Here is a 25,838-nt window from a genome sequence, read left to right as displayed (position 1 = left end):
AGGGTGTTCACACCATCAGCACATTGGGGGATGGGAAGAGCACACCCGGCAGTCCTTCTATTTCCAAGAACTGCAGTTGTTGGCGGGAGAAAAAAAAAAGGAGAAAAAAAAAGAAGAAACCCCCCCCCCCCCCCTTACATCTGACGTATGTCGGCAGAAAACTGCTGCAAAGAAAGCATGCTCTAGTTTGTCTGAGTATTTGTACATTTTGAGCCATTTTGGAAAACTGTATATTTTGATTTACAACAATGAAAACAATGTAGACAAGCAAATGTTGTACCAAATATAATATATAGCACAAGTGTCGTTAACCCAGTGTTGCCTTAACAATATACAGTAATAAAGAGCATTAAAAATACTACCTTTCTTTCACATACACACATACCTTTTTTCCCCCTTCATTAACTGAAATTGTAGGCTCCACTGAGGAGCAGTTGTAAGAAAAAGTTGCACTCAAGGTATTTTTAGATAATGACATAAACATTATATGCACACAGGCAGCGTCATCTTTTTTTAATATGCTCTGATTTTGCAGAGAGCAGTTAAACACATGGCCCGGACCACCCAGGAGCAAGGGGCAGGCTCGTCTGTTCATCAATGTCAGTCTCTGCCACTTGTGCAGAATGTCTGCAGTATGTCTCTAGAGCTTAAAGTCTGCATTCTTCGACCCTCGAAGACATAAGTTGAGTTAAAGGAAGACACTACAGAACTTTGACGAGAGCCAAGGACTGTGCTGGCAATGCCTCCATTGTCCATCCTGGACAAAAGGCCCTGGGTGAGGACTAGGGCTGCCCTCCTCAGAACCGGCCTCTGCCTCCCCCTCTTCCCCTGCCGCCTCCCCCTCTTCCCCTGCCGCCTCCCCGGCCTCTCCCGCGGCCGCTGCTCAGGTGTCCGGCCGAGCGCCTCAGCTTCTTCCTCTCCTCGTGGTGTTCCCAGTCTGCCTGCTGCTGCTTCTTCTGCTGCTCCGACTGGAGGAAAGGAGAACAGAATGATGCATGTTAAAGAATGTTCTGCTGTACATTCATGGAGTAAAGAAACATCTACAACTATTACACACTTCCAGGTAGGGGCAGGGGACGAATTCCATTCAGATGAATAAACAATAACATACCCAAAACAACATGACACGAGTCTTATGGTTTGCGTTTTTCATATATTGTATGGTTTTCAAGGTATTACTTCCCTGCATTATACATTTTAAAGTTATTTTTGTACATTTATTTTCTTTTATATATATAATTCTGTATGTTGTGGTAAGAATGAACCCCTTTACTTGTATGAAGTGGTTGTCTGACTATTGTTAAGGCAGTTGGTCATATTTTGTTCTTGTTTGGGGTTTGTTGACATCACCCATAGTTAATCACCACTACATTTGAGTATGTTATTGGTGGTATGGGAATACTGCCACGTTGTCATTTGATATATGAAATGTCTGACCAAGGTCGCTTTACCAAAATGTAGCTATTCAATAAATTTACTGTATGAAGTTAAACCATCTTCTTGCCGATACATCTTCAGACCACCTTGGTGCATCCTCTCCACCATGGACAATTGACTGCACCAGTTGGTTTACAGTAGATCCAGTGTTTTATATTTGTACTTCATTGCTTTAAACAATGGAGTGGCAGGAGCGGGTTAAAGGAGTGACGGAGGATGGTGCACCCCGTGAACAGTTTACCTTTTTGAGAGTGAAGGTCAGCTGTTTGCTGCCCACAGCGGTGTCGGCCATGTTGCTGGTTCCAGAGTGTTCCTCTAGCTTCAGACGGTCCTCCAAAGAAGCCCTGGAAGAACACACACATTCCTCAGACACAATACACCAAATAACAAACAAAGAGTGCAGTCATACAGTAGTGTTATTATTTGGGCTCTTTACTCGAGCGCTTTAGTTTTGTTTTTTATTTTAGAATATGAATTAAAATGGTCATTTTAAGTCACATTCTTATTTATGGATTGTAAAAATATGTTTTAAGTTTGTAAATCTATTCAGTCCATTCGTGGTGCTATTCTATTCAGCATGCACCACAATGTTTCTTCCATAACATGGACAGGTCAGGTTATCCTGTCATAAACAGCTGCAAAGCTGAAAGCAATCTGAATAATAGTCTGGGTTTCCAAGGGCCCGACACAATAAGCCAGCACTCCTCTAACAGTTCCACTTAATACATTTCCAAAGACATACTTCTGTAGTCTCTGCTTGCGGGCCATGTCGTTAAAACTTCGGAACTCCTCCCCGGATTTGATCTGATAAAACCGAGGCTGACTTGTCTTCTTGCTCCCAGCGATGTTTGAGGTTTTCTCTCCTCCATTCTGTTCGCTCTCCAGCAGGACGGTGTTGCGGTCTGCTTCCTTCCTCTCCTGCCGCCGGCGGTCTCGGCCCTCCTGCAGCAGCAACCTCCGCTGCTCCCTCACCTCCTCCACCCAGCTCTTGTCGTCGTCCGAGCTCTCCTCCTCGGAGCTGGCTCGCCCCTCGGGCTCCTCCTCGTCTTCAGCCGCCTGGACAGAGGTGTTACAAAGTCAAAGTTGTTGATGTGATGTTCTTTCTTGACACTGAGGACAGGCCTGACCCCGCGTCCTAAACAATGTCTAGCAAATACAGTACGTGCAAACACAGAGTATTTCCAATACAAGAACTAAATGTGGAAAGCCACTGTTTAGTTATGCTACTCCCTTCTGGCTCAAACCAATGAAAATGCCTCCAAAGACTTGTTTCCCCTCTCACATGGGAGCAGCTCAAAACTTGGCAGTTCAAGTCTGATGCCCTTCACTCACATACTTGCATTTCTGAACTCCTGGAGTTGTTGGAGTTTCCATACCTGTGCAGAACATGTAACTAAGTTCCACGTTACCTGTTGGGAAGCCTGCTGAGCCAGTAGACGTAGCTTCTTCTTTCTCTTTTGTCCGACCTTGGAGACGATGGGGTTGAGGAGGCGGAACTCCTCACTCTGCTCATCCACCTGGTAGTCGGGGTTTTCGAACATCACCTTGAAGCGGTCGTCTCCCAGGATGCTGGGGAGAGCCTGCCGTGTTGAAAAGTTGAGATTTGGTAAATGATTAGAGTCGATGGTTATGTAGAGGTCTATTTTCATCCCCCCCTTTTGTCTTCAATCAATCAATTTTTTGGTTAAAGTCTCAACTGAGTCTAATTTCATAACACACAAAGTTCCCAATCTTATGAAGAGTTCAGAACAGAATTCAAAGAATAAACAACGACTCAAGACAGATGATGGGTTTTTAAGGAATATTGCTGCGATAAAGACAATATCTTCAGAGTTAATGAATTCAGAGAAGAAGCAGAAATGAAGACTGAACCACCATGACCTTGTAATCTATGTTCACCTACCTTGCCCTTCTTTTTCCTTAAGGCCAGCTCTGCTTCGTCATCACCCTCCTCCATCAGCTTGAGAGCCAGCTCCTTGTTCACCTTGGGCAGCTTCTGTCTCAGTCAGAACAAGTTGAACGGTTCATTACAGACAGTCACACAGAAGTTTTGCTAGAGGTTATTTGTTTTAAACTTTTAAGTCAAGTGTGACGGATGTAAAGAAACTTTGCATTAAGGCGTTGAACAACAGCCTCCGCGCAGTAAACAGTGCAGTTTGAAAGATAAATATTACTCCAAGCAATGCTTAGTGGAACTGATATGTCACCATCAGGAATGTATCCCAACGATGTGAGAGAACTAGAAAAATGTGTAAGGAAGTTAATGGTATGTGTTGTCAATACTGAGCAACAAAAAGTCAAAAACTTGTGATTTGCAAAACATAAAAAATAAAGAGGATAATTTATCAGTTCCGCAAAACTACCTACAAACTGGGTGAAGCTGTAACCACAAATGAGACATTTTGTCAGGACCTCTCACCTTAACCGGCACTCTCTGGGTCCTGGACTCCTCAATCTTCTGGCGGATCTTATCCTTGCGATACTCCTCATATGCAAAAGGATTTGTCATGCTTTTGACCTGCGGCGAAACGAAACAGCAGAACTGTCAAATCTAAACATACCTCTTTGAGAACAAACGCAGGCCTATTTATCAACTGAATTTATCAACTCAGCTAATCATTTAACACCAAACTGATGTAGCAGTTAGACACCTTACCTTGTGATAAAGCCTGATGTCCATGAAAAAGCCATGCATGTAGGCTCTCAGGAGAGATGATCCCACCAGGTGAGACAGACCTGACACAAATGAGGAAAACAAACAATAAAGTCAGGAATTAGCCAGACATTTATGTGAAAAAAAAAAAGAAATGATCTAAAATCATGGGAAGAAATATATATTGATTTTAGCCTTGTTAGTGGTGTGGTTGTATAGATGGCCATGTCAGTGTTGGTCGGTCGGTCCACCACTGTGGTCCAGACTGAAATATACCAACAACTCGTCATGACTTTTCCTCTATCACCACCATGAGGTTGACATTTCTGGTCGAGTGAAATGTCTCGACAACTATTGGATGGTTTGCCATGACATTCATGACCCCTTCATGATGAATTGTAATGGCTTTGGTGATTCTGTGACGTTTCGTATTTTGGTTATTGACAAAATTCCTGCTAAACTAATAACATTCCCATCAGCCTCAGGTATACTTAAAATTAGGATGCTAAAACAGTAAACTAAGATGGTAAACATTATATCTGCTAAAAAGCAGCAGGTTAGCATTGTCATTGTGCGCGTGTTAGCATGCAAGATGCTCAAAGCCTCACTGTGCCTTAGTAGCATGGCTGTAGACTCTTAAGTCTGGTTGTTTTCAGGAATCAAGAATAAAACTGTGATTTCAGTACGAAATGTATGAGGGAAAACAACTGTAGCAATATGTAATAAAGATGAGAGAATCACCACCCTGAGTTACTCACTCTAGGGTGTGGTGCAGGGGGTATGGGAGCAGCAGCAGCGTGCATAGGTCGGGTCGATTGTTAGAAAGCGTGTTTGTTGCGTCAGTCTGCCAACAAGTGAGAGCGTGTAGACAGAGGGACGCAGAGAATGTGGGGTAAGGGCTCTTCCCAGGATCTTCGGTAGGTGTGTTCTGCCCGGGCTGCCTCACGGTTACATAACAGGGCCACATTACGTGGCTCCTGTAAATCAACACCGCTGCTCCCCTGCCTGCCCCCTCCTCTCCTTTGACTCCCCGGCAGCCAACCACCTTTCTGCTTCTTGTCATTTGATCTCTTTACTGCTGAGCCTGCATTCCAATGTTCATTCAACCCTTCCAGGGTCCACTCCCCCTACCCTCCTTCCTCCCATCCCCACACATTACTTTTCTTACCTAAAGCCTCTCAATCATTCACTAGGTCTCTAGTTAGGTAGTCTAGCCAGCCATGCTAACCCCTGAGGCGGCAACATGGCTCAGATTGATTCATAGTTTTGGGTGTAACTTCCAGGGCTGGGATTAAATTCCCTATTTGTGCCGTGATCTCCTTTTCTCTCTTCAGTGGAACTGGTTGTATAACCTCCACACGTGGTGAGGTTTGTGAGGACAAATGAAGGCAGAAGAAGTCTCACCCAGATTTTCCAGGTCCTTTCGGGTGACAAACTTGTAGTCATCATACACTGTGCTCTCCGGGCTCTCCTCCAGTTCCTCTGTCAGGTTGTCAAGGAAGGAGCACCACCGAGGCGCAGGGCCCAGAGCCTAAACACACACACACACACACACACACACACACACACACACACACACACACACACACACGGTTCAGATTTAGACTGTTGAGTAAGTCCGAAACCTGTCGTGTATTTGTTGAAACAAAAATAGTCTAACTGTCCGAGTCGTATCATATCTTTCCATTCCAGCTAGACATTTCCAAGCTCTTCCTTTTTCCGTGGAATTGTGCTGACGTGTAACCCAACACTGGTGATACAGCGAAGGCGTCAGCACAGAAAAGTGTCACTGCTTCTCAGGTTGAACAATCATTTTTCAGTACAATTTACAATTTATGTGTTCACAGCAATAACAAGCCATTTCTTGTCACTATCCTAACATTGTCGCTTCAAATTCTCAACAAGAAACACGCTCATATAATATTATCAAACCACCAAATTTCTGTTATGTTCCTGTCAACATCTGGTCAGGAGTGATCTGGAAGGCAAAACCAATTAGAGATGAGGCCGATTAATCAATTAGTCTATCAACAGATGATTTTGAATTGGCAACTATTTTTTTCAATCATTCAAGTCATTTTTTTTTTAGCAAAAATGCCAAACAGTGCCTAATTCTAGCTTCTCTACTGTGAGAGTTTGATCCATTGTGATGGTAGGTTAAATATATTTGTGTTCCTGACTGTTGGTGTCGGATCAAACAAGCAGTTTGATGGCATCGCCTTGTCTCTGGGAAATTGTGATGACCACTTTATACTATTTTCTGACATTTCAACAACCAAACAATTCATTGTTTAAGTAAGAAAGATGAATTGATAGAGAATTGCTTGTAGGGCTGTGACCACCAATTATTTTCATTGTTAGAACCTCTAAGGGCAGTGGTCCCCCTAGTTTTGGATTTCTAATCTTTTGTAAATCACTGGATAATTTCATATCTTGATCCCTTATTAAAACAATTCAAATAAAAATAATTGCGAATTGAGACAAATAGCTGAACTTTATTTTGTCTACTATCCCTCACAGTAGAGTCCCTTTGAAGGGGGTCCCTTCATGGCCGTTATAGACAGGAGGAATGATTACAGAGTAGGCCTGGGCAATGAAACGATAACGATATGTACCAGCGATAAGACACTTGATAGAATGTTCGATAGTTTCACTTAAATGCAAACCGTCATGAACGTACAAAACGAATACGCCCTGGCTCGTAAGCAGCCTATTGTACGGAGCTGCTACGAGTGACACACAGACAGCCAATCATTTGGTGTCTTGTACGGTTGCACCATCGACATGTGGCACAACAACAGAAACAGCGTGGAGTGAGAAAGCACAGGTCAGCCTGCGAGCATACGTCCTACAGCACTAAAACGATGATGATGAGAGGTTGGTTAAATGCAACTTTTTTTTCTCCTGGTCTTTGATCAATAATGATCAATAATTATCAATAGACTGAAATGAAACGTGATAACATTTTCAGTCATATCGCCCAGCCCTATTACAGAGACCCATAACTCTTTCAATTTACACATGGCATGTGACTGTATTAAATCCCGATCCTATCCTTTAAGGGGTCACAACCACTGTTTTTGAGGCTGTTGTTTCATGAACAAAGTGTGTTATCTGGAAATTTATGGAAGTTTAGTCTGAATTTCTTCTCGTTTGCTGGTGTCGTGTACCTTAATGGCGTTCATTTCTCGGTATTGCTTTAAAACTTCAGGTTGGGGGACTGAAAGACGACGTCTGGCATCTGCTGACAAACCTGGATTGATATTAATTTTCACTACAATCACATATTCCTTGTCAACATCCATGGTGTGTAATCAAACCCATTTGTTTTTATGTCACTATCTAGTGCCATTTCTCAAAGTTCAAATCTTGTTTGTCCCTGCATCCCCCATATGTGGGTATAGAAGGCCCTGAACAAAACACTGAGCTAAGTGAGGGTTAATTAGCTTAAAGTGCGGCAGATCAAAGATCCACTCATGTTATGAAATCTAACTGAGCTGGAATCAATGGATAGGTGGAAGAGACTAAACTCAGTGTTTCTGCCTGTTCTGATGACGGAGCCGTGTGGAGTCACACTCTGAGGTCAAGGTCGACAGAATCCAGCGTTCAGCACCCACTCATTCTTTAGTTTCATCACTGCTGAGCTGATAGCTTCAAGCCGTCTTACAGAGATAATCAGAGGTGTGTGAGGAGCACAGGGCTGGGAGCAGTGTTTCTGATGCAGAGACATTGCATAAGCACACATGGCAGGTTGCTCAAGTTTGCTTCCTGAGACCATTAGCAATCGCACAGCCTTGAAACTGACAAGCTGGAACTAAAAAATGTGACCAATGTCATCAACCTAACCCCCTCTCTCTAATGCAGGACAGAAGGCCCCAAGTTCAGCACATGTCTGGAATATATCCATTTACACAAAGCAAAGTCTAGTTTACTGTACACACACACACACACACACACACACACACACACACACACACACCTTCTCTAGAATAACGCTCGCTATAAGATCATATCAGAGTCACAGGACACTGTTGATGACAACAAGCTTTACTCATTATGCAGCGGGCTTGTGAGAACCAGATTACACGCTATTGCTTGCTTGCTCCTACACATCTTCAAAGAGTCCCCCGGATCACTGAGGCTTATACACACAGCTGTCCTGTAACATCAAATATCCTTTATTGAGCAACAAAGCATTTGTCTCAGATATGTGCTTGTCAGCCCAGCACCTGATGAGCAGGAAGTGAACGTGATCTGGCTGATTGTAAAGTCACCAGTAAAGAATGTAAATGCACTCACCGGGACGTAGAACGTGTTCATCTTCGGGTCTTCATTGGCAGTGAAGAGCATACCTGTCAGTGCGACACAAGATGCAGGCAAAACAGAGTGAGGACGTAAGCAGGGCATTAATAGAGCTCATATGTGGTGTAAACATGGAATTTAGTTCCAATTATATGTACTTGAAGGTCATATTAGCCTTTATAATGGAACTGGTATGTGAAATAATTTAAGTACAGAATTCATTTCTTCCCCAAGCAGAAAAAAACATAAGAACTAGTGTCTTTAACTCGCTGCTCTACAACAGCTTTAGGGACGAAACATAATTTAAAAAAAAAAACTTCAAAGCAAAACCTGACAAGATCAGATTCATTCAGGACCAAATGATGATTTCAATGATGACTTCACCTTCAGTTTTGTTCCCTGTTAAAATGGATTCAATGATGGACAAGACAAAACAGCAAAGGCAAACAGTGCGTGAACTCTACTGTGAGATGGCGCCACCTGGAGGTGAAAGACAGCTGAATGCTGAGGTTGCGACAAGGGTGCACTTTCTGCCCTTTGAAGGCCGATTTAGAGATGCATGCAAGTATGTAGCTGCCAACACTGCTATCTGCAGACACAACACTGAATCCACCACCCAATTTCATTCCTCCCGACCTCTTCTCACTTTATTTGTGGTTGCTTTGCCAATATGGCCTTGAAGTCACTATTCATGTTGGTAGATGTTCATTATGTCTTAAGTATTCTAGCTTTTTAGAAGTTACTTTTCTATGCTCCTCCTCTGGTATTTCAGCTGCTGACACTTGAAGTTCAATGAATGAATGAAGTTCATCTTATCTCATGATCTTGTTGGAGAAGTTGTTCTCACCTGAATTAGGGTAGATGCAAACATCATTGATGTTGGTCTCCGGCTGTATGGAGGAGAACACCTTTCCCTGTGGTGAACAGATGGAATACATAAGAGATCAATGGCACTAGAAAGAGTCTAGACTGATCGTCCTGTCCTGTACTTTAGCAAACATTTCAACACAGTGAACATGCACAGATTTCTGGCAACAAGTTGCCATTTTACATGGGCTGATATTAGTGTAAGGTGACTTGAAAATGCTAATATATAAATATGGAAACACCCCTCATTCATCATTATTCATCATCATTCGCATGCAGCACAAGTAAGGTAAGTCAGGTCCTGTGATAGCTGTAACTGAGTCTTACTGTGTCTTTGTTCCAGAATTTTATAATCTTGGAGTCGGCAGACACGACCAGGTCCAGCTGAGTGTGGAAGTTGAGCGACTTGATTGGCAAGTTGTAGAAGTGGTCTTTAACCAGCAGTGGCTGGCTGGAGCGCAGGTCATACAGCAGCACCTACAAGACCAAGCAAAGGGTGGATAACACCACTAAAATTACTATTTAATTCTGCAAGAAGTGGGTTTCCAAATGCTAAAACAATACTGGAAAAAGTTAAGGATGTGTTCAAAACCATTATCTATATACTCCCAACTGCAACTGTCACTTTTACATCAAAACCAACAGCTAAGAGGCGACATCACTAGGGCTGTTCTAACTTTTTAGAGGAGGCCGCATGACATCAGCCACTTCTTTGTGAGGCGACTAGTCTCAGGAAGAAGAGGCAGAATTTCACACCATGTGGGCAGCTGATAGTTTGCAACGACAACAAACAGAGAGGAAGTGGAGAATGAAGCTGTAGACCAGTGTTACAGAGTTTTCTGACAGACATGCCAACAGGACTGATGTCCACCTTCTGCACACGGCCTCGTGAAAATATTGTGCATCACACTTCTTTGAATGATTAGCCCAGATCATCGGCTCACCTGTCCTGTGCTGGTGCCTACTGCCATGGTGAGGGAGCCGTTGAACTTCAGCGCACTAATTGAGGGCAAACCTTGAACTCTGTGAAAAACACGATAAAAATAACACCATATCAACAGAGTATTAAGGGGATAAAAAGGTAAAGTGAGACTGTGAATCAGACGAAAGCTGGACATCTCTGAAGTGTACCATAATGATGCACAGCTTGCAGCTTGTTTTTTCGTGCAGAGGAGAAAAGTGCCATGTGGCTACATATGCATCGTCAGGCTGACAGCTTGGTACATACTCTGTTCCTTCAGTGAGGCTGCTCAGGGCGCAGTCCAGCATGCCCACTCTGTTCCGGACACGGGGGTCCCAGCACTCGACCCTTCCCTGGTAGCGGAACGAAAGAGATGTCAAACAGTCAGACGAATGCAGGGTAACGGAAGAGGAAGCTTGGATTTTTTAAGACCAATAAAAAGCTGCAATTGGGCAACGTGATGGCAGCTCCTAATGTAAGTGAGAGGTAACGGTTTGAAAGACTTGAACTTCAACACTCAGAAATCACGTAACAGACTTATTTTTATCAGCCCAGCTGGTGTGTGATGAATATACCAAACAATATCAAAGAAATGAGAGAAGAGAAAGATCTACTATTGGGCAATCCAAAAATGAATAAAGCCAATTACCGAACCATCCTCTATGAAATAAAAAAAAAAAACAAATGGGTGAAATCAAGCAATTTCTTTTAAACACATGTAGCACAAAGAAACCTGATACTGCATGGTCCAAAAATAGGTCTTCTAACATTTTCACCAAAGACATTTTAATCCTTATTAGGAGCTTTTATTTTTATAAACACATTTAAGATTTAGTTCAGTATGAGTCTTCGTATATTCTAAATCGCGCTTAGCAATGAACAGCCATGCACACACAGTCACAGTTTCTCTTGCGTCTGCTAATAACCGGTGCCTCATCTCACACACAGCCTGCTATGGCACTTACCTCAGAGGTTCCTGTGGCAAACAAATGATGGACGGGGTTGATGTCACACACATTGTTCTCCCTGGCCGAGAAGTCAAGAAAAAGATGCAACGTGAACATCGGCAAAGAGCTCATCAGTTAATGTCTGATCGCACCATAGACTTTAGCGGTACAACAATTTTGAATCTACAGTTAACCACATGCTATTATTGGATCTGATAGGGAAAAACACTTTGTTATGCTTACACAGCATCGGTCTGAAGTGAGCTGAGGAAGCGCCCCTGTTCCAGGTTCAGTCTGAACACCTCTGAACTGAAAATGAAAACAAAAACATTAAGTGTTGCCTAACCAGCTTATTCTTACGACATGCACAGGATAAATCTAAACAACATGCAAGGATGACAGAGTGCCTCTGCATTTATCACTCAATGATGCCCTCACCTTGTCCCCACAAAATAGAGGTCACAGGAGGGGTAATGGTAAGAAAAGTCCCTTCCAAACTTTGGAATACGTGTCTTGTAGTAGTGTCCGTGCTGCGAGTGGAACTCCACGTAGCGGTCGCAGTGCAAAAACACCAGCTGCACAGACACAGACACAAAAAACAGATGAAAGCAAATGTAGTCAAAAATGCTGAAAAACAATGAGCATTTCAGGGACTTTGGTTTGACACACATAGAAATGTAATTGCATTACCATTATGAGAGTGATGAGTACATTTAAACCATAACCAGTTGTGCTATTTATAAAGATACTCCAAAGATTATTTTTGGCATTTTGGAAGATTCTTTCCAAAATACCCTCATGTGCAGTGATGTAGTGTGTGACTGTCACCTCTAAAAAGAACGTTTACCACCTCTAAAGCAATGTAATATTTTTAAAAGATATGAGGGCAAATCTGAAGGCTTTGTGTAGAACAATACTAGGTGACATAAAATCTGGTAAATTGGTAATACAGTTTTAACCTAGTAGTGACTAGTAATTAACAGGTGGTCGCACAAAAGAACCTGTCTTCATTTGCTATACTGAGTGATTTATTTTTCCATTGTACCATTAAAAAACTTTTTGTATCTGATCCCTGTAGACACATCATTTCACAGGTAAATAGATCAAAATTACATTACCTCCAGGTTCCTTTAAGCGACGGCATGACAACACTATGTATTTACAAAGCCAAAAACGTATTGAAACATGTGCATACATCAGATCAACACAGACCATACATAAAAACAAACAATTCCAACAGCATTACCTTAGAGTAGTCATCGGACAGGATGTCAAAAGCCAAAACTTTGAAAGAGAGAAAAGAAATCCATCAAGTTCCATCGTACATGACATGGGTGCCATACAACAAGTGGGTGCGTCGGCTGACTTACTATCTGAATCCAGACAGCGCTCAAACTTCAGGGACAGCTGGGAGGTATCATAGCAGCGAATCCTGGGTTTGTAAGTGCCTGAAATGAAAACATACACAATAAAATGGAGTGACCGCCTGAACATTCTTGGAGGCCTTGTTCTGACCGACAGCCGATGCCGCAGCTGAAGGTTTGCTGAGAAACCATCCACAGCTGGTCTTACCTGCCGCCAGGACGAACTGACCATCCCTCGACACTTTGATGGAGGTGCACACTGTGGGCATCTCAAAGTCCTGGATGAGCTCAATCCTGCGCTGGATGTCTGGGAAAAAACGAACAGAAAAGTCAGAATAATGGCACACATTTCGGAGAGAATTAACCAGTCTGTGATGCTGAAATTGTAGCAGTCAACTCACCAACATCTTTCTTTTGTAACTGTCTCTTCTTCCGATCTGACAGCCACTGCGTTGAAGAGGCAGAAGAAGTCATTAGGATGTGGCATAAAGATAACAAATGAAGCAGCGCTTAACCTTATAGTTTTGTTTCATATCACTCACTTCCGAACTTTGTGTGGTTTATTTTAGGTCAATTAATATTACTGGTACAGCATTTACTGAAATGAGGTATGGAGGCTGAACTGAGAAGTCTCACATGATGTTAGTCTACATAGCTGTGTTCCTTTATCTCTATGAAAGGTTACATTATGGTGACGTGTTATTGAATAGAGATTTACATATACATATTCACTATACACAATGTCAGCACTAACGTTAACGTTACTCTTGTCACGGCTAGCTGCGTGAGCTAGCTAGCTAGGCTCAAGGTAAGCAATAACTTTATGGCTTATGAAACGTAACTGTGCGTCAGGAGAAAGCCGCGCTTCTTACCTCTGGAAGAGACTTCCCATGGCTTAAATTGTAAATCTTCACATCATTCACACTAGATATCTGCATTGTAGAAAGTGAATGGGACTCTGGTCTAACATAACACTGTTACTACACCGGTGAACTGCACTCAATCCACGTTGCTGCCTCTGAGCAAAAACAGGAAGTGAAGGTGAGTTTTCAGAAATAGGACCGAGTAGAAACGACACTGACTGAACACAGTGCCCCCTCCCCCCCCTCTCCGAAGTTATTCTGCATTCAAATAACTGAAGGAAAAATGTTATCGATAAAATTGATAAAACTGTACAAAAAGTAAAGTTTCATGTTACACATTTTCGTTTAATACCATGGCTTTTATCTATAACGTTCGCATAGGTCAATTATAGCTGTGCTTAATTCAACTAGAGATGTTTCTGTCGCCGTTTAACTGTCAAGGCCAAACCTCACAGACAAACTAAGAAACACGGATAATGGCAACCTAAACTATTCTGCAGTTATGTATACATTCATAATTGCAATACATATTGTAAATTGTAAGTTCAATGTTGAACATATAGAAAACAGCACAGTAAAATGATTTTGTATCTTGGAGAGAGAACATGTAGAGTGACAGCAAGGTTGCACATTGAAAGTCAACCAGTTTTCGGTGACGTCTACTTGCTGAAATCACTTGGGGCGATGCAGCAGCTTCCTGTGCTCCTGGAGGACAGTGGGCCGGCTGTCAGTCAGTCTCAGGTGGAGCTGCTGCTCACACTTCCCCAACACTCAGTGGGACTGCCTCAGGACGGCCATGAAGATAACTTGAGGGTAAGAATCCTCACTCCCCACTGAAAGGTTATTTCTTTTCATTTTTATATTTTATTTGACTTTATGCAGCCTTATTTACCAAGGGAAAAGTATAAATATGGAAGAGAAATTTTAAAATATATATATATATAAACAGATGTACAATCATTAAATGTAATTTTAAGAAGTTACAATGCTTAGCACAAGAACCTATTTATGCTTACTAATGTTTGTTTGCTCTGGGTCGCAGTCTATTTGGTGCCAAAGCCTGTTCTTGACTGGAGGTCTCTATGCGAAGCGCTGGGAGCCATGACAGACTTGTGGTTGATTTCTGTCCCCCTGGACAAGACCAGTTTAACCAGCGTAGAGACGCTCAAGCGCACCATTGCCAAAACCAAGCTGGCCTCCTGCTGCAAGTTCTCCATTCCAGATCTCAAGGTGAGGCTGTGTATCATTTGTCCCAAAAAGAGCCTGATGGAGCCAAGTCAAGTTTACAGAGTAAAATCAGATATGCAAGAGTCTCTCTTCTTGACCCGTAAGAAGTGCATTGTCAAAAACAAGGAGCAAGAAGAATTGTATGTGTATGTTAGTTCTGTGTTTATACCAGTACAGTAGAGTGTCGTTGAGGAGGGTGATGGTGTTTGGTGTCCTTCTCTGGTGAAGGGATAAAGGCTCGGGTTGCTCTCTCTACAGTTTGAGGCAAAATTTCCATCTGACCCATTTCACTCAATGTGATCAATGTTCACTTTGGCTGCCAGGGATCTCATTTTAACAGCAGTTGTTTTTTTCCCCAATTCTATCAAGCGTTCAAACACGAAAAAACCCTTTAAATGTGCTATTGAATGGAATATGTGGACGTCTCCAGGCTGAATATTAAAAGCCTGTAAGTTCACACAAGTCATTATACATGGTATACATGGCTGTTGCTTGTGCTCAGTGATATGAGCTCTCTATGATGTCAAATCAATGATACAGTAACAGCCACAGTAACATTAACTGTGCTGTCCGTGCTGTGTGACCTCAGGTGGGAATACTGGACAGTCTGCTCAGCGTGTCAGATGATCTCTCCAAGCTCGACACACTGACTGAAAGGTAAAAGAAAAAAAAAGGTCCAAGAATAATGAACCAAACTGAATATGTTGCCCATGCTCTGTTGATGCACACAAGACCCGCTTGCCTCAATGGTCATTGCACGTGTGTAGCTTAATGTGCAGCTTTGTCATTAATTAAGACTTGTGACCCTGAGCTTGCGTGCGGTCTGTGCCATGATTAATTGATGGTCAGGGGCAGCTGACGGTTAGTTTTCCCTCCTGATTTTATATTCATTGTTGGTGCATCTGAGCTGACGCAGTGCAAGTAGGGATGTTTAAGCCTATCTGTGACATCAAAATGTGGCCTAGGAAGCTCAAACCAGACATATTTTGTCTCGTAATTGAGTCCGGACTTTTATTCCGTTTGAGCCATTGTTTTCTGAATCTCTCTTCAGCTTTACGTGGATAAATAAAACCTTTGTTGGACATGAATAGTTCATTGTGAGCCTCAGTGTCAATGACAAAAGCATTTGGAGAAAAGAGATTTCCAGGAAAGGAGCCAATAAGTGATTAAAACTGTAACTAAATAAATAACACATAAGATACATGGATAAAAAAGTTGAGGGACCCATGATAATAATGGTTTTTCCTGTTGCCCTGCCAGTGTGATTAAAAAAACATATCAGTGTATGAGGGAGGTGATCGAGCAGTCCAGTGACAAAGTGCTGGAAAATGCCTTAGCCAATGGAGGTGAGTCACACACACACAAACACACACACACATACATGCTGAGGGTGTTAATTACATTGTATAGAAACTCATTAAGTAAGTGCAGAGAAGCCCCAGGCTACATGCACGTTGCAAATGAGACTAAGAGCTACTTAAACCGAGTTCCACATGGATGTATACACACAAACATCCACTCCCACACACACGTTTAGAGCTAACACAGCCTGCACTGATCCCTTCACTGTGTATTAGCCGCCTGTGTTGGGCAGTAAGACAGATCAACAGCTGCCCAACACAAACCAGGCTAACCAGTGTCTCCGATCACTTTCCCCCATCAGACCACGGCACCAATCAGAGAGCCGTCCCGTCGCCCCTGAAAGCTTACCTCAAGTCTCTGAGGGGTATTTTATCTGCTGCCAGTTTGCTCTTTGAGTTGGAGTGCAATGCCGTGTGACTCCCCATACAAAGTGTGCTTTTCTTTACAGAACTTCTACCCTCATGTGTTCTGAATGACACCCCTATTCCACTGTGCGGTGTTTACGCTTGTGCAACGTTTGGTTTCTTGTCGGGTTATGACTTCTTGTGCATGTTTCTCAGTGGACCTGGTGAGCTACGTGACCAAGTTTCAGTGGGACAAAGCCAAGTATCCCACAGCTCTGCCTCTCTCCAGCCTGGCAGACGTCATCAACAAGGTACAAGCTAATGAAAATGAGGACGGCAATATGCGACATGTAAATACATTCATGACCAGTCATAATCACCTTAAAGAGGTAGCTCCAGCAATTTAATTATTGCACTTTGGCAAAGACACAAAAGAAAGAGTGAAAGTCACAGTGAAACAGAAGACGTCTTTAGCTTCAGTGATGTGAAAAACTGTTCAGTTACGAGAGGGATTTAAATAGAATCCTTCAGATGTGATTGGACCTCTCCAAAGTAGGCGCGGCTTAGCAAACACAGCATGATACGGAGCTGTAGGACTGCTCACCTCCACCCACACCTCCCTCACCGGCGCTGAAGTTAATAAATTAGACATCAACCACATTCTTTGGAAATGTAAAAAAAAGTATTAATCCAAACATTCACGTTCAAATATGTTGCTCTGCTAGCTACCCCATTACCACATTTGAGGTGCTAGTTAAGTTAGTTTTCATATTCCAATTTCACATTTAGCATCTAGCAAGAGATAAACGAACAATTAACACAAGATTAGTAGTTGGGAAAAGTATTTCACCGCGGTAAAACCAAAATATCGTGACTGGTTCCTACATTTCCCACAATGCAACACGACAGCGTCTTTCAATAGACGCTCTTCGCCTGGTTTTTCACACTCCACACCCCCAGTTTGTAACACTAGGTTTCTGGTTTTTTAGTCTCCAGGCCCAAGTTTAGATGACATTATCAGGGTTTTGTTTTTTTTTTTTAAACTTTGGGAAGCTCCTTCCAGAGCCACAGGAGGCATTTTACAATTGTTTTCACAGGCTGAGTGGTAACGATGTGTAAAAGCAATGAAATGTCCCTTTAATGATCAAGTGTCTTACATAAAAAGAAACGCAACTTTGCCACATATATTATTTTTATTCCAAGGGATTTTGACAGATCCAGATTAAATTGAGTTTGAAATAAAATCGTTTTCTGCGATATATCTTTGCGTGTGCATGCAAGCGGCATGGATAAATAATTATTAAAGGTTATTAAAGGTATTCAGTATATAGTCACTTATCTCTTTGAGGTTATCACATGTGCTCCTGATGCTTACGTGTGCTGTTAATACCTGCATGTGTGTCAGGAAGTTTCCCTGATGGAAACGGAATTAAAATCCCGAGCGGCGGCGTACAACAGCGTGAAAATGAGCTTGCAAAGCCTCGAGCACAAACTAGAGTGAGTGAACTCAGTTACATATGAAGTAAAAATACATCATTACATTGACTTTGAAACGCTGAAGTGGAGTGTCTGTCTTTCCAGTGGGACTTTGCGAACTCGCAGTCTGAACGACATAGTGAGAAAGGAAGACCTGGTGGTCTCAGAGTACCTCACCACCCTGCTGGTAGTGGTGACCAGGTCGGTGACACATTTACACTGAACAGTTTAAGTTCTATATACATTTTATGGTATAACATGAGTGTTTGAGTGTGTGTGTGTGTGTGTGTGTCTGTATATTCATGTGTTGTTTTCGGTCACAGAGGGAGCTACTTGCAGTGGGAGAGGACCTATGAATCTTTGTCCGAGTTTGTGGTTCCACGGTCCAGCAGGTGAGCTGTCTTTATGCAGGCTTGGCTGTAAGACAAGTCATTCCACTTGATCCACGTACGAGTGCCCCGGCAAAGCTCTGAGTAGTGCCTGTTCTAAGTATCCGAAAGGTCAGGCGAAGGAACCACAGGTGTCCCATTACTGGCAGAAAGTAAGAGTCCGTGTGGCTTGGATCCGTAGCAAGGGAGGAAATTTGGATTAAACTGAAGTTTTTAATATTTGAATGCTTTATGACATCATGCCAGAACTTGAGGCCTGAGTAGCACACCTTACATGGAAAAGTGCTTTGTAGACTGACAGCTAAAGCAGACCAAGAACTGAAAAAGCGCTGTCTAACCCAAATTTGTCACGGATGAATTTTAAAAGGGTTATTTTGTTTTCAAAGGTAAAACACACAGGACAGATCGAGTCCTGGCTGTTCATCCGCATAACATCACAGTTAGAGTCTTTGGTATGGATGAAAGGAAAATACTGGTTAGTGTCAGTGGATATAAGAATATGACTTAGACCATGGGTTATGACTAGCATAACCATCGTAGTGGTGAACATAAATGTCTGCACCAAACGTTCAGCTTGCTAACATGGCTAAACACAACGGCAGGAAAAAACATTTGTTAATAGTAATATGACGACCCTTCATTTCACCATATGTAGCAAAACATTTGAGCATGGTATCTAATGCAGTTTTGCAGTACGTCCATAACACCTAGCCTCTTTGTTGTGTTTCAGCCTGTGGCTGCGTGGTGATATGTGTCGCTCTGCTCTGTCATTATTTTGTGTGACCATCAGGAAGCTGCTGGAGGACGGAGAGGGAGGCGTTTTCTCAGTCACACTTTTCAAGAGAGCTGTGTGCGAATTCAAAGCCAGAGCCCAGGAGAGCAAGTAAGCAGGGCGGATAGGCAGAAAATACCCCATCAAGCCAAAGCTGTGTTGTCTTTGTCAATTACCATAGTGTAGCTTATGATCCACACAGGTTCACCGTGCGAGAGTACAGCTTTGATCTGGAGGAGGAGAAGCAGCAGGAGATGAAGAAGCTCAGTGCTCACAAGAAGGAACAATATGTGAGGCAAACATCATGTCGGCTTCTGTGGCGCTTTTGGATTTGTGTGTGTGTGTGTGTATATTATACATGTGCATGCCGTTCTCCACAGGGGATCTTTGTGCGTTGGCTGAAGGTGAATTTCAGTGAGGTGTTTGTTGCCTGGATTCACCTGAAAGCGTTGAGGGTGTTTGTGGAATCAGTCCTCAGGTCAGTGCTGAAAATATTAGTGATTTTCTCATTTATCTCTCCACATTCATAAAGAAATGGCATGTGATTGCATGTGTGAGTCGAGTCATAATGATCTCCTCCCGCCAGGTATGGATTACCGGTGAACTATCAGGCTCTTCTGCTGCAGACGGACACAAAGTGCTCGAAGAAACTGAGAGAACAACTCGCCTCACTGTTCATGCATCTGGACCCCACTGCCACCGCCAGCAAGACAGACGTAAGGGGCCCAGTCCACCTTCACTGCCTCAAACGTTGCTCATAATTATGTCATAATTATGATCTGTATGTGTGATAAAACAATCTCAACGCAAGGTCCACTCAATACTAGCCTTTTCTGCGTCTTTCAACCACAGCTCGCAGTCTTCATCAGCAAATAGAACTGACCCAGGTGACCTGATCATGTGATGACACCTGAGTCAGTCCCAATCAAAGTAATGATGGGAGTTTTAATTTGAACACAGGAAATGTCTGTTTTTCTACTCTTAACATGGCGTAATATGGCACGAAAGCGCATCAGCCTAAAGCCTTCCTTGGTGGAAAACCTCATTAACACAAGTACTGCACTCAAGTTCAATTTTGGAGTTACTTGTATTTTAATTGTATCGCCATTTTGTGCTACTTTGTCCTTCTACTTAACTTAAGCACATTCCAGAGGCAAATATTTCACTTGTTTCTCCAGTATTATAAACATATTTTGCCCTGTTGCAGATATGTCCCCGTTGGCTCATATGTCAGCAATAAGTAGGAAGAAACTGCAGTACAGAAATACCCAAGATACAGTACGTTTGAGGTCATTTAGAAGCAGTGATGCCGATACTTACATCGTCCAGCAGAGAGCACTGACAAGTTATATTCCATCTGTAAGATGTCGCCCTCATGACGTATCTTAGTTACAATTCTTAATTCCTAATTTAAAGTGTCTTTAAAATGTTTATTTGTTACATTTGTTCATGTTCAAAAGCAATTTCAATGTATATATCTTAATATACCATATCCAATAATATGATATATAACAGTACAGCTCTGACAGGGGCCACTTAACAGGGGCCATGGTACTCTGTGGAGTTTGTGACCTCTAGCAGCGCTATGGGAGCAGTTTTTCTTTTTTTACAAGTGGCCCCCGAGCACGATGACGCACATGCACACACACACACACAGGCACGCAGACGATGCAATACACAGTCCAGCCAAAGGTTTCAAACTGTTCCGGTGATCAAGAGGCGGCGGCAATGTGCCATCAAATTTGACTGCTAGCAAGAAAACATGGATGTAAACAATACATGTTTAAAAAAAACAACAACGAACGTTGCAAATGTCTTGCAAATGCATTCAACGTGTTTGTCAGACCTCATAGATACACACGGCGTTTTGGTGAGTAACGCCTAAACCTAATATTGAATACAAACACAACTTTTGTTTGTTCACAAGACACCTCCATAGGGAACGCTTAAACCTGCATTAGTCGCCTCGAGACTCTAACTTTGTCTGTCTGCTGTTTGGCGCAGGTAATGTATTATTAGAGATTTGTAATTAAGTTGTTCACTGTAACACCAAAGCACCATTGTGGGTTCATTGCTACAAGCAATTCCCTTCACATTACATGTAGTCATTTCATCCATTGGTACTAGAGGAAGATTGATTAGAGCGGCTTTAAGTGACATCCTGAATGCAGTACTTTTAATTGTAATGGAGTATTTTTGAATTGTCATATTGCTGCTTCGACTTAAAAGATCTGACTGTGTCTTCCACCACTGCCTATAGCCAGTTCATTAAAGGTTTTGCATTTAGCCTCTTGCTTACGTTCAGTGTCCGAAAGGTTCAAACATACTGAAGGCTTCACTATCAAGATACAACACTCAGGCAAGAGTACATCAAATAAGAGACAAACACTACTGCAGTACAGTTTTCTTTGATCGGTTTTAACTGGTTCAAGGTGTTCTGTGCTTTTCTGCCTCCCTCTGCCGAGCAGGTAAGCTGTGACATCCCGGGACTCAGTCAGCAAGAGTACTTCTCCTACATCTGCTTCCACATCAACACCAGTGTGCTGGAGACCAGCTAGCAGTCAGCAAAGGGAAGACCCACTCCGTGGCCCAACAATGAGGGCCCTGACGCTGAACATAAAGACCCTCAAGTCTAAACTGAAATGCATCCAGAGAAGAATATATAGTTGAATATATTGGTTTTCTACATTTCTCTTGAGCCAGATAAAAAAAAAACTGTCCAGCTTCCCTTGGACAGCAGAGTAAACAGTCTTGTCAGGTGAACAGTGGATGAATCGGGGCCCTCTGCACCACAATATCAGCTGCTCATGGACTACACTTTGTGATGTGCTGCACATGGAACTGTGGAACCATTTAAATATGTTTAATATCTTAAAGATTACGTTGTACAGCGTTTTCTTTTGAAAGAACGTACTGTAAATGTTAATGTCAGCGTACAGCTTCAAGCATTTTCAGTGAGTACATTCTTCTTAGAAATCCTACACCCATTACAGTGTGTACTCATAAGTCAGCAGAACAGTCGAGTCCATTTTTCAGTGTATTCTGTAGGGACAGCATATCATGACTCTGTATATATCACTTTTCTTTCAACTCATATTTGATCAGAATGTTTTTAAATGTAATGCTATCAAAGGCAGAAGGAGTACTTAGATTCTTTACATGAGTAAAAGTACCAATACCACAATGTAAAAATACTCCATCACAACTAACAGTACTGCAATCAAAATCCTACTTAAAGTTATAATCCGTAAGACCTTCATGAAGTCAGACCACATTTCTGGTCAAATTTATGGTCCGGACTTTTTCAGCAGTAGCCATTCAATGTATTTACATTCAGTCTGTGTAGTAGTTTTCATTGTTAGTAGCGGGGTCCGCCATTCCTGCACTCGCTGTTACCGCCGGTAACCACAGGTGTCGCCAAATCAGCCAGCACTGAAAGCTTAAGGATTATAACTTTAAGTACAGAAGTAATATCATTTAAATGTACGTAAAGTCAAAGTAAAAGCACTTCTTCAGCAGTAAATTGGCCCCTGTGACTGACATGTTATTCTATATGATATTGATAATAAATTGTTGATACTGATGCCTCTGTGCTTAAGTAGAATTTCACTGTTGTAGCTATTCAAGGTGGAGCTTTAGTTTTAAAGGGGAACTTTGCCAATTTTACACGTCAAAGTTATGTTTACAGGTCTTGGCGAGTACTGATGCAGATGTGGCTCCAGAGGGAGCTGTGAGACGTCTGATAAACTGCCTCAGGAAAAGAAAAAACTCCGGAAGTGAACCCACCAGACTGCAGGCTACCTGACTGTCTGACCAAACTGTCATCAGTCGGAAAGTTTGCTTCACAAATTTGTTTTGTTTGCTTTTTTGCTTTTTATTTTTTTATTCTTTTTATCTCTTTTGGCCTCAAACTTTTATTTATATGAAATCATGTTTAGAAGTTTAGACGGGGGATCTAAACTTCTAAACATAAAGGAAGAGTTCAGCTGTCAGATACATTAAAAGTAGGACGCAGATAAGCAGCATAAAATAGATCCTCAAAATGGTTTAGTAGGCCTACGTGAGCATATGTACATTCCACCACTGAATGCTATGATCAAAGGAGAGTGTGCCATCTCTGTTCTAATTCATGGCTCTCCATAGTGCAGAATGTGGCATGTACCTTCTAAATTTTAAATGGACAATAGGGCTGTACCCACTGGGTTAGAGTGTGTCTTTTAATTCTTGACTGAATCCTCTTTACAACCACCAAGCAAGCTGCACATTGCATCCTCCAGACATGAAGAAAGACCTGCCTCCCCCTCTGTCTCTGTGTGTGTGTGTGTGTGCGTGTGTGTGAGAGGGAGAGAGAGAGAGAGAGAGAGAGAGGTGGGAAGTGTTAGTGAAAAGCTGGCCGCTCAAGCTGTGCCATTCAGTGCGTGAGACTGGGACTGGAGAGGAAACCTTTACGCGCCGAAATAATGGACGTTGATTCTGGTTAGTACGCTTTACTTCTACATCACAGCATACACATTCATCCAGTCAGACGTTTAGTAAAATGTGGACAGTTCCAAAGCCAAAATATAGAAGTGGTTTGTGCGCCGAGGGGGAGATTGCCGTGAACATTGGCGGAGTCCGGGTGGTGCTTTTCGGGGATGTTTTGAACCGCTACCCGGAGAGCCGACTGGCGGAGTTGTTGAACTGCTCAACTCAGAACCATGAAGTTATCTCGTCCCTCTGCGATGACTTCGATCCGGGCAGGAAGGAGTTTTATTTTGACCGAGATCCCGACTCCTTCAAGTGCATCATCGACGTTTACTACTTTGATGAAATCCACATCAAGCGCGGCATTTGCCCCATCTGTTTCATCAAGGAGATGGAGTTCTGGAAAATAGACCAAAGTGTCTTAGACGAGTGTTGTAAAAGTTACCTAAGTGAGAAGGAGGAAGAGCTGAACGAGATTGCAAACAAAGTGAAAGTCATTCTGGAGGATCTGGAGGGGGATCAGTGCATCACGCGCACCCAGCGGTGCCAGAGGTTCCTGTGGAGGCTGATGGAGAAGCCCGGTTCCTCCCTGCCGGCGCGCGTCATTGCCATCGCATCCTTCCTCTCCATCCTGGTCTCTGCGGTGGTGATGTGCGTGGGGACCATCCCGGAGCTCCAGGTGACGGACGGCAAGGGAAAGCTGGTGGAGCACCCGACCCTGGAGGCGATCGAGACCGTCTGCATGTCGTGGTTCACCGCGGAGTACTTACTGCGCCTCGCCTCCTCCCCGAGCAAGCTGCACTTTGCGCTCTCCTTCATGAACGTCATAGACTTTATGGCCATCATCCCTTTTTACGTGGTCCTGTCGCTCACCTACCTCGGCACCACATCCATGATGGAACTGGCTAACGTCCAGCAGGCAGTGCAGGCGCTCCGCATCATGCGCATCGCGCGTATTTTCAAGCTGGCGCGCCACTCCTCCGGGCTGCAGACTCTGACCTACGCGCTGAAGAGGAGCCTCAAAGAGCTGGGGCTGCTCCTCATGTACATGGGCGTGGGGATCTTTGTGTTCTCGGCGCTGGCCTACACCATGGAGCAAAGCCACCCGGAGACCCTCTTCAGGAGCATCCCGCAGTCTTTCTGGTGGGCCATCATCACCATGACCACGGTGGGCTACGGAGACATCTACCCCAAGACCACGCTCGGCAAGTGCAACGCGGCCGTGAGCTTTCTGTGCGGGGTGATAGCCATCGCCTTGCCCATCCACCCCATCATAAACAACTTCGTGGTCTTCTATAATAAGCAGAAGGTGCTGGAGACTGCGGCGAAGCACGAGGTGGAGCTGATGGAGCTGAAGTCCGGAAGGGACGCGCGCAGAAAGAGCAGGAATTAAGACATTAAGACTGAGGACGCAACGAACGTTTGAGCGAGTGAAGATTTATCTCTAAGGACGTTTTTAACTGCCGTCACACTGAAGCAGGGACGTTTCATTCACAAGTGTGGAAATCAAAAAGTCTCCTGTCCAAATCTAATGCGCAATAACAACATGCAAAACATCTAAATTCCTTCACATTAAGACACTGAGACACACTGGGACAGCTCCATGCAGTGACACCTGTACATAGCACCATAACAGAGATGTTGTCCTCACACTGCTGTGTTGTTTCTGCTGCCGTCCTGACTGTCGTCATAACTGTTGTCACTGCGAAGGCTGTTGTTATAGAATTAAATGTTGTGCATGAAAAAATCAAACAAACTCGTACATTCACTTGTGAATCGTTGAAGCATCACCTGTAACATGCTACGTCATGGACAAGGTGGAGTCCAAATTTCCAGATTTATATATCATTAAAAAAAAACAAAAAAACAACGAGAATGTCTTTTGGAGGACAGCAAATGTCACGTTTAATCAAGTGAATATGTAATATAATCAGGTTTCAGTGTTTTGGTGGCAGATGTATCAGATAGAGACTTCTAGGTACTTGTGTGGATGGATTTCTAGCTTCTATTTTACACAACGCTGGTGTGTGATTAATCTCTTTGATCAGATCAGTCCAACGTTGATGGAGGAATGTTTTGTGTTAAGACGGCTATCAGAACGATGTGCCCTGTGTTTCTGGCTGACCTTCGTGAGTATTAATTCCCATTTCTTTCCCGACAGTGAAAGATGGCGTGAACAAAAGAAAAAATAATAATCGAGACTTTAAACAGTCCAATGTGCTTTAAAGATACTTTCCAAAAACAGGTGGACCTTTTAAAGTTTGTTTTCATTTATTCAACTTATTAAAGTCCAGGAGACACCAGAAACAACCAGACATGAATCACAGGTGACTGCTGAGCTCCTCCAGAGATGGGAACAAATATTCACTGTTTTTACTCAGGTCCAAAGGTAAAGTGTGTGTGTGTGTGT

The 25,838-nt window shown here is 43.0% G+C and overlaps 3 protein-coding genes across 3 annotated transcripts; 2 read left to right on the top strand and 1 right to left on the bottom strand.

The window, feature by feature from the left end:
• Positions 1-797: 797 nt before the first annotated feature.
• On the bottom strand, positions 798-13,486 carry nol10 (nucleolar protein 10). Its single transcript, XM_070920680.1, has 21 exons — positions 13,404-13,486; positions 12,933-12,978; positions 12,740-12,838; positions 12,538-12,615; positions 12,414-12,451; positions 11,606-11,742; positions 11,411-11,476; positions 11,186-11,246; positions 10,488-10,573; positions 10,204-10,282; positions 9,587-9,736; positions 9,240-9,306; positions 8,390-8,442; positions 5,495-5,621; positions 4,094-4,173; positions 3,857-3,955; positions 3,341-3,433; positions 2,847-3,017; positions 2,180-2,493; positions 1,679-1,781; positions 798-968 (listed from the first exon to the last, which is right to left on the bottom strand). The coding sequence occupies exons 1-21, from the start codon at positions 13,467-13,469 to the stop codon at positions 798-800; spliced, it is 2,184 nt and encodes a 727-aa protein (XP_070776781.1). The 5' UTR covers positions 13,470-13,486.
• Positions 13,487-14,495: 1,009 nt separating this feature from the next.
• atp6v1c2 (ATPase H+ transporting V1 subunit C2) lies at positions 14,496-21,522 on the top strand. The gene is made up of 13 exons (XM_070920454.1): positions 14,496-14,624; positions 15,211-15,278; positions 15,882-15,967; positions 16,285-16,347; positions 16,544-16,638; positions 17,733-17,824; positions 17,909-18,004; positions 18,127-18,195; positions 18,983-19,075; positions 19,167-19,254; positions 19,345-19,442; positions 19,551-19,680; positions 21,433-21,522. Exons 1-13 carry the CDS (start codon positions 14,496-14,498, stop codon positions 21,520-21,522), a joined length of 1,197 nt encoding a protein of 398 aa, XP_070776555.1.
• Positions 21,523-23,501: 1,979 nt separating this feature from the next.
• Positions 23,502-24,821, top strand: kcnf1b (potassium voltage-gated channel, subfamily F, member 1b). Its single transcript, XM_070920923.1, has one exon. It carries the CDS (start codon positions 23,502-23,504, stop codon positions 24,819-24,821), a length of 1,320 nt encoding a protein of 439 aa, XP_070777024.1.
• Positions 24,822-25,838: the final 1,017 nt, after the last annotated feature.

The sequence above is a fragment of the Enoplosus armatus genome, chromosome 15 (genome assembly GCF_043641665.1).
Source record: "Enoplosus armatus isolate fEnoArm2 chromosome 15, fEnoArm2.hap1, whole genome shotgun sequence".
In the NCBI taxonomy this organism is placed as follows: domain Eukaryota; kingdom Metazoa; phylum Chordata; class Actinopteri; order Centrarchiformes; family Enoplosidae; genus Enoplosus; species Enoplosus armatus.
The sequence above is the reverse complement of the archived record's forward strand: the minus strand, read 5'-3'. Positions and strand labels throughout refer to the sequence as shown.

What these genes read in the sequence shown, in the direction of transcription:
- nol10 (XM_070920680.1), bottom strand. Translation starts at nt 13,469, where the DNA reads ATGCAGATATCTAGTGTGAATGATGTGAAGATTTACAATTTAAGCCAT. An exon ending in AGCCTCACTGAAGGAACAGA is followed by an intron (nt 10,283 to 10,487) that starts GTATGTACCAAG and finishes TGTTTTTCACAG; the next exon opens with AGTTCAAGGTTTGCCCTCAA. An exon ending in AAAGGACCTGGAAAATCTGG is followed by an intron (nt 4,174 to 5,494) that starts GTGAGACTTCTT and finishes CATTTGTGTCAG; the next exon opens with GTCTGTCTCACCTGGTGGGA.
- atp6v1c2 (XM_070920454.1), top strand. Translation starts at nt 14,496, where the DNA reads ATGACAGACTTGTGGTTGATTTCTGTCCCCCTGGACAAGACCAGTTTA. An exon ending in CTCGACACACTGACTGAAAG is followed by an intron (nt 15,279 to 15,881) that starts GTAAAAGAAAAA and finishes TTGCCCTGCCAG; the next exon opens with TGTGATTAAAAAAACATATC. An exon ending in TGGCAGACGTCATCAACAAG is followed by an intron (nt 16,639 to 17,732) that starts GTACAAGCTAAT and finishes CATGTGTGTCAG; the next exon opens with GAAGTTTCCCTGATGGAAAC.
- kcnf1b (XM_070920923.1), top strand. Translation starts at nt 23,502, where the DNA reads ATGTGGACAGTTCCAAAGCCAAAATATAGAAGTGGTTTGTGCGCCGAG.